The 7,982-nt window shown below is 38.8% G+C and overlaps 1 protein-coding gene across 1 annotated transcript; it reads left to right on the forward strand.

Moving 5' to 3' along the window:
* The first annotated feature begins 281 nt into the window (after positions 1-281).
* esm1 (endothelial cell-specific molecule 1) lies at positions 282-2,543 on the forward strand. The gene is made up of 3 exons (XM_014138940.3): positions 282-687; positions 1,362-1,511; positions 1,827-2,543. The coding sequence occupies exons 1-3, from the start codon at positions 381-383 to the stop codon at positions 1,907-1,909; spliced, it is 540 nt and encodes a 179-aa protein (XP_013994415.1). The 5' UTR covers positions 282-380; the 3' UTR covers positions 1,910-2,543.
* Positions 2,544-7,982: the final 5,439 nt, after the last annotated feature.

Below are 7,982 nucleotides of genomic sequence, written 5' to 3' on the forward strand. Positions count from 1 at the left end.
GACTGTCTGTCTCCTTAGGGTCAAGTAAGGAACCAGGAACTTCGGGGGGTCAGAGGGGCATCTTAAGTGTCTCCTCTACACAAACAAACTATGACATCAGTTTGTACAGACTTCAATTCCTGGATGACAGTTGAGTGTAATTCCCACTTCCATGCCGGATTTCTAAAACAGGGGGGCAGGCTGGCAACTAGACTAGATGACAACACCGGATTGAGGAAATTGACGAGGGCAAACCATGTGGGGAAAAAACAAACTTGTTTTTAAGCCGATATAACCATGCAACCTCGTGTATTAAGTCACTCCATCCAAGCAGCGACGTCGTGAGCCCAGAACAGCTCTTCTGAACATTCAAGTCGCCACTTGCTAAATCTTACCCAAAGATGTATTTTCTCCTTTTCACAGTATTCTCCATATTCATAGTGCGTAATGTTGACGCTTGGGGAGCAAGTGTCAAGTACGCGGTGAACTGCCCTGAGCGGTGCAATGTGGACCTGTGCGGCTTGACGCAGCGCTGCAGACGGACAGTGCTGGATGACTGCGGTTGTTGCCAGGTCTGTGCGGCAGACAGAGGGGAACATTGCTATCGCACTGTGTCTGGGATGCACGGAGTCAAGTGCGGACCGGGATTATTCTGCGAGTTCTACAAAGATGAGGACGACTATGGAGATGAATATGGCATTTGCAAAGGTAGGCTAATATTCACCATGACGCATCAAATGCGCAATTGCGCATCATAAATTGTGTGATTAATCTGTAAATAGTCAATACATATGCCATAACAGGCTAACTACATGTGGTATCTATTTATATTGTGTTACATATTGACTATTACGTCTGTTAATTTCTTCCCAAAACGATTCCAAGGAACCCAGGAAGCTTCATTTCGCTCACGCTTAGCCTGACTGTTTCATTGCTGTTATTCCAAAGTGATCTATAGTTTCTGTGTTCATAGCATTCCTAAAAGTTACCATAATGAAAACGATGCCTACTATGACATGTTTTATTTAGATATGAGTATTTAGTCAAGCTATGCTTAGCTATGACTGTGGCCTTGATGGATGCAAAGTTTTTCGAATTGGAATGTTTACTATTTCTGCTCCTGTTGATAGTGGTGAAGAGAACTGTATCTGTAGGCTTACATCACTATAATGCAGATCTGATAAATTACCAAGAGCAAAGCATCATGGACCTATAGAACAGAACAGAATAGAATAGAAAATACATCTCTGTGGCTCGCTGACATCCCCACTCTGTACTTTTTTTTGTCTAATGGATGATAATTTAATTGCCTACTGTAAGTACATATCAATGCCCATCTCCTGCTACTGCAATAACATTGAATGGTATTCCCTTCCTTACAGATTGCATGTATGGAACCTATGGGGTAGGGTGTGGTAAAACATGCCATTGCAAAGCTGGAGGTATCTGTGACAGAGAGACAGGAGCCTGCCTCACCTTCAAATTCTTCACCAAAATCGCCAGCAAGCTGAAGACACAGCATCCCAATGCAGGTAAGAGATTGAGAAAATATTTCAATGTGAGAGGCACCCTATGGGACACAGATTCTGGACTATGAAGCACTTCCAAAGGAGATTATCCAGTGCTTTTTAATCCAGGTTGAAAGGTCTTGTCTTTGTCTGAGAAACTGTATGCTAGAGTTTAAAAAAAGCAAATACATTTGAGAATGTTTTGGATACACAACATGGAGTAGCACAATTAAAAGTAATCCAGTTTAAAGAAACGCAGCGTGTGTATCTTTGTGAAGTATTTGCAGTGGTCATATCACGTTGAATAGATACTGACCAGGTGATATTTCTCGTTTTCAGGAGGTGAGATTGGTTCAGGAGATGACAGCACCAGTCTGAATGGGGAAAGATCCACTGCTCCAAAGTGGTTAACACCTCGCTGACACTCATTATCAAGACTTAGTTTATTCTGTGTAAATGTAGAAAGCATAGTAGTAAATTAAATGATTGAAGGATATATTTTATTATGTATTATTAAGAAAACACATTTTCTACAAGATGATTGAATGTTTTGAACATCTCTATTGTGCTGTTTCTATTTTATATCAGTGCACCATCATGTCATAAGAGTTGTGTTGTACCAAACAAAGGGAGGTCAAATGTACCAAAGTTAAAATATATGTTTATTCTACTTTTATACAAAGTATGAATACATCTAGAATGTCTTTGATGACCTCTATGGTGAGTTAACGTTTTAGCAATGCTGCATTCACTGCTCCATAATTGAGATTATTTGGTTCAATCAAATTATGTGAAAATGTTGTGCTGATATGATATGACCCCCCCCCCCCCCCCCCAGGGATATAAAATAATAAATAATATATTGTCTCATCCTTTTCTTCTACAAGTGTCTACTGTGATCGGCGCTTTTAATTGTTTGTTTGTTTGATTGAGAATCTCTTATTTTTCTTTCACCTGTGACCACATGGAACAATATATATGTCATATGTCATGTCATATCACCTGCTCATGTACAGTATGGTCTTACAAATAAACCAAAGTTGACGTGGAAAAAAATCTGTTTGAAGCCCTCAGTTTATTTACCTCCTATGTTATTAAAGATGTCAGTCTACATAAAGAGAAAGATACATTTAGACAATGCTCTTATCCAGAGCGTCTTACAAGAGCAATTAGGGTTAAGTACCTTGCTCAAGGGCACATAGTCGGCTTGGAGGTTCGATTCGGCGACCTTTCGGTTACTGGCCCGACGCTCTTAACCGCTAGGCTACCTTTTCAAGAAAAACCACAAGGACATTAAATGAATCTGCAAAGCTATGTTTTATCCGACTGCAACATTATTATATTGATATCACGAGGCATTCAATGCCTGACAATGGAAGATGCAAAACTGCAGTTGTCACACTAATTCTTAACAACTGCTAATGATTTCGCTCAAATGGATTACATAAAGTGTATGTTCATAATTTATAGAAACGTTTGTGATCATACGCACATCCATAAAAAAAAATGTAGATTCTGGGGCTAATGAAGTTTACTTGAAAAAACCCCAGAAAGGGTTGAATAGTCTCCTAATTACCACCTTCATTGACATCGTTTCTTCATAACTTATAGCCAAGTCAAAAGCCTATTATTGTCCCTCAATTGAATCACTTTGGAACCTATGGAACTCCTGGACCTCCACTGAGTGGCCTATGTCCACCCTGACTCTGAAAATACCCCGGTCAGGGTTAAAAATAGCCTGTTATTAGCCTAGCCCTCACCTCTGAGAATCAGCACGGTACACAACACAACTGTTTTCCAGCATCAGGCTTGTTTGTTTCCTATTCCTGGGCTTCCTGACACCTGTGCAAATGGTCCCTCTTCCTGTTGTTGTTGTGCCTACCCAGGAATTTAAAAGGCTTGGAATTTGTCAAGTGACACACGTCACTGGTGTGACTGTCGTACCGTCATCCCGGCAGAGCAGGAGACACCGTGCTTCCTCCCTGGCTGCTTGGGTTTATCTGAATTCTTTCCTGAAACAACTTCAAGTCAACACCTAAACACAAACAAGTTCTCACACTCACAGGGAGCAAAGACATGTTGCACGGCGGTGTCTGCAATAACAGTAATGGAATGTTGTGAGAAGGCACATCATAGGATAGAATAGAATAGAATAGGATAGGATAGGATAGGATAGGATAGGATAGGATAAGATAGGATAGGATAGGATAGGGTAGGATAGGATAGGATAGGATAGAATAGGATAGAATAGAATAGAATAGAATAGAATAGGATAGGATAGGATAGGATAGGATAGGATAGGATAGGATAGGATAGCGTAGGATAGGATAGGGATAGGATAGGGTAGAAAAGGATAGGATAGGATAGAATAGGATAGGGTAGGATAGGATAGAATAGGATAGTATAGGATAGGATAGGGTAGGATAGAATAGAATAGAATAGGGTAGAATAGGATAGGATAGGATAGGATAGGATGAGAGATAGAATAGAATAGAATAGAATAGAATAGGATAGGATATGATAGAATAGAATAGAATAGGATAGGATAGGATAGGATATGATAGAATAGAATAGGATAGGATATGATAGAATAGAATAGAATAGAATAGGATAGAATAGGATAGGATAGGATAGGGTAGAATAGGATAGGATAAGATAGAATAGGATAGGATAGGATAGAATAGGGTGAGGAGGATAGGGATAGGATGAGGATAGAATAGGATGGTAGGAGGTATGATAGAATAGAATAGAATAGGATAGGATAGGATAGGAGAGGATAGGATAGAATAGGGTAGAATAGAATAGAATAGGATAGGATATGATAGAATGGAATAGAATAGGATAGGATAGGATAGGAGAGGATAGAATAGAATAGGGTAGAATAGAATAGAATATGATAGGATATGATAGAATAGAATCGAATAGGATAGGATAGGATAGAATAGAATAGGATAGAATAGGATAGAATAAGGTAGGATAGGATAGAATAGAATAGGGTAGGATATAATAGGGTAGGATATAATAGGATAGAATAGAATAGGATAGAATAGGATAGAATAGGATAGGATAGAATAGGATAGAATAGGGTAGGATAGGATAGAATAGAATAGGGTAGGATAGAATAGGATAGAATAGGATAGAATAGAATAGGATAGAATAGGATAGGATAGAATAGGATAGAATAGAATAAGATAGAATAGGGTAGAATAGAATAGAATAGGATAGGATAGAATAGGATAGGATATGATATGATAGAATAGAATAGAATAGAATAGGATCGAATAGAATAGGATAGAATAGAGTAGAATAGGATAGGATAGAATAGAATAGGATAGAATAGAGTAGAATAGGATAGGATAGGGTAGGATAGGATAGGACAGGATAGGATATGATATGATAGGGTAGGATAGGATAGGGTAGGATAGAATAAGATAGAATAGAATAGAATAGAATAGAATAGAATAGAATAGGATAGGATATGATAGACTAGAATAGGATAGGATAGGATATTATAGAATAAGATAGAATAGAATAGAATAGAATAGAATAGAATAGAATAGGGTAGGGTAGGATAGGATAGGATAGAATAAGATAGAATATAATAAGATAGAATAGGGTAGAATAGAATAGAATAGGATAGGATATGATAGAATATAATAGAATAGGATAGGATAGGATAGGATAGGATGGATAGGATGGATAGGATATGATATGATATGATAGAATAGAATAGGATAGGATATGATAGAATAGGATCGAATAGAATAGGTTAGAATAGAGTAGAATAGGATAGGATAGAATAGAATAGAATAGGATAGAATAGAATAGGATAGAATATAGTAGAATAGGGTAGAATAGAATAGGATAGGATAGAACAGGATAGAATAGAATAGAATATAGTAGAATAGGGTAGAATAGAATAGGATAGGATAAAACAGGATAGAATAGAATAGGATAGGATAGAACATGATAGAATAGAATAGGATAGGATAGAATATAATAGAATAGGGTAGAATAGAATAGGATAGGATAGAACATGATAGAATAGAATAGGATAGAATGTAATAGAATAGAATAGGGTAGAATAGAATAGGATAGGATAGAACAGGATAGAATAGAATAGGATAGAATAGAATATGATAGAATAGGGTAGAATAGAATAGGATAGAATAGGGTAGAATAGAATGAAACAGTATGAAGCACATCAAGATGGCAGAGTATGTAGGCTATCCAAAGTTTTCCAGCTTTTCATGTAGACCTACAAAGCTTTAGAGCTTCTTATGGTCTAAACTCAGCCACCCATGACAAAGATAGCATAGACTTCATTGAATGCTAAGGAGTGGATAGCCTTGACCTGGTCAAGGGCCATGTCAAGGTAAGAGCCAATGAAACAGGACGTGTTGCATGTCAGGATGCAATACCAGAACAACAAGCCTCAAACTGTGACAGCCAGACAGGTCAGGGTTGGAACAGAAAACATTTTAAAAAACATAATTAATCAGAAACGGAAAAACGAGTATTTCTTATTGTACCAGGTAGTCAACTTATTCCCTCCCTGTTTCAGTCAGTTTTTTTTTTCTCCATTTGGTGCCTAATGAACACAACGCAGGTCTGATAAGAGGCTGATCTGTGAGGGCTATGAGGGGTGTTGATAGTGTTCTGCCTTGCATGTTCCTGTCATTCCCCTGAGAACCAACACACTGAGACTTCACAACCAAACAAAGGGCCATGCAAAATAACAGGAAAGTGTTGGTGAGAAATACCCTTTATCTGACTCCCTGAGCACGTCAGCGCCGCCTCACAGAAACAAAGGTGTGTGAACGCAGCAGTAAAGATCTCTGATTTATGGCCAATGCCCTCCTTTCTATTATTTACAGTGGACTTACTTCAGAAATGGACTGGCAGTAGGGCAATTCAGCCAACTGCCCGGTGGGCTAGTCCATCATTTGGGCTGGTCTCACGGGCTGGTCTCACGGGAGAAAAAAATATTGTTAAGAAGAGAGAGAGAGAGAGAGAGAGAGAGAGAGAGAGAGAGAGAGAGAGAGAAAAGATGCGAGCACGAATTAAGCTAAATGGCTGCTGTGCCATTTCACAGACACAGGCCCAGAAAAAAATGATGCATCAGAAATGCCTGGGCTGGTTCCTGGTCCCAGTCCGCCCCTGCCGTTTACTTCAACAGGTTGTTTATTAGCACAGTCAAGTGGATAATAAAAGGCAACATGTCGTGACCTTCTAGGAAATTAACTGATGTCTGGGTCTCCCACTAAATACAACAATGAATCGGACGGATATCTAATTCAGGAATCAAAAGAAAATGTAAACTGATTAGGTGGTTTTGAATTCCAGGGTAGTTGGCTTACACACAACATGCCATTGAACAATTTCCAGTCTAGCTTTGAAGTGACAAGTGGCATTTTTGCACGCAGGCCTAGCCTGACGTGATAATACTCCTATGTTGGATGGCTATGCCTCAACTGTTCTATTAGATTAATGTGTCTGTCCATTGGCTGGTTCCCTCAAGTTTGGTCTCTCTGAGGTCCTCACAGACTCATGGGACACATTCAGCAGGGCACACCATGGAAAATGTTTAAAAACCGTTTGCAACGGAAAACAAAAATGTGCTTTTCTTATTGAAAAGTAGATCCTACTCTGTTTCAGTCAGTTTTCTTCAGTTTGGTGTCTAATGAACACAATCCTGGAGCTCTTCAACAGTTCACTGCTTACTGTCCGAGTTTAATCGGCTGAGGCTGTGACCCATATGACCCACAGATGAACTTTTGACCTTAAAGTCTGAGCACCAATTGGAGCATAGGTACTTTCTAAAATTTCTGACTCGCTAACTACTTGAACGTAGCACATGTAGCCTATAACTACAACCAGTTAGCAAGTCGGAAATTTCAGAGGTCCGACTAGCACGTGAAAGTGGCATTTGTGCGCATCCTGGTTGGAGGTTTTCATATGATAGTGCTCACAGGTTTGATTGTGATTGGTTTGAAATGTAACATTTTCTTACATTTTAAACCAATCGCAATCAATCATGGTCAATAAAGACATACGTTCGTGAGTGCACAGTGCACGCCGGTTGACTGTCAAACCATGAAGCTGCCAGATAGGCTCTTCAAAACGGGGCAATAAGAGCTGCTAAATAGCCTACTTTAGGCTTACATTTGATGGTAGCAAGTTAATTATTAAACATATGCACGGATCAGAAGCCTAATAACTTGTAATTATTAATGCATGATTAGAAAGAGGTTTTGGCACGTTTTACCATAAGCTCTAGGCTATGTTTCTTGTTCGAGGTGATCGTAAAATGCAAATTCCAGAAAATATCGGACATTATACAATCATACATCTCTTTCTCATACAGGTCTATAAACAGTTTATTATTATGTTTTCCTTTGTATAAATTGATCCTTTTTGTGTCAGGGCAGGAACTGAAAAGAATCTATGCCTACGTTTTGGTAAATCTAGCCTAGAGTATATGTCTGCTGTATA

This window comes from Salmo salar, chromosome 13 (assembly GCF_965601325.2).
Source record: "Salmo salar chromosome 13, fSalSal1, whole genome shotgun sequence".
In the NCBI taxonomy this organism is placed as follows: Eukaryota; Metazoa; Chordata; class Actinopteri; order Salmoniformes; family Salmonidae; genus Salmo; species Salmo salar.

Bases quoted from the DNA above. Each gene is read 5' to 3' on its own strand.
- esm1 (XM_014138940.3), top strand. From the start codon at position 381: ATGTATTTTCTCCTTTTCACAGTATTCTCCATATTCATAGTGCGTAAT. The intron at 688-1,361 runs GTAGGCTAATAT...CCTTCCTTACAG, and splicing joins TGAATATGGCATTTGCAAAG to ATTGCATGTATGGAACCTAT. The intron at 1,512-1,826 runs GTAAGAGATTGA...TCTCGTTTTCAG, and splicing joins GACACAGCATCCCAATGCAG to GAGGTGAGATTGGTTCAGGA.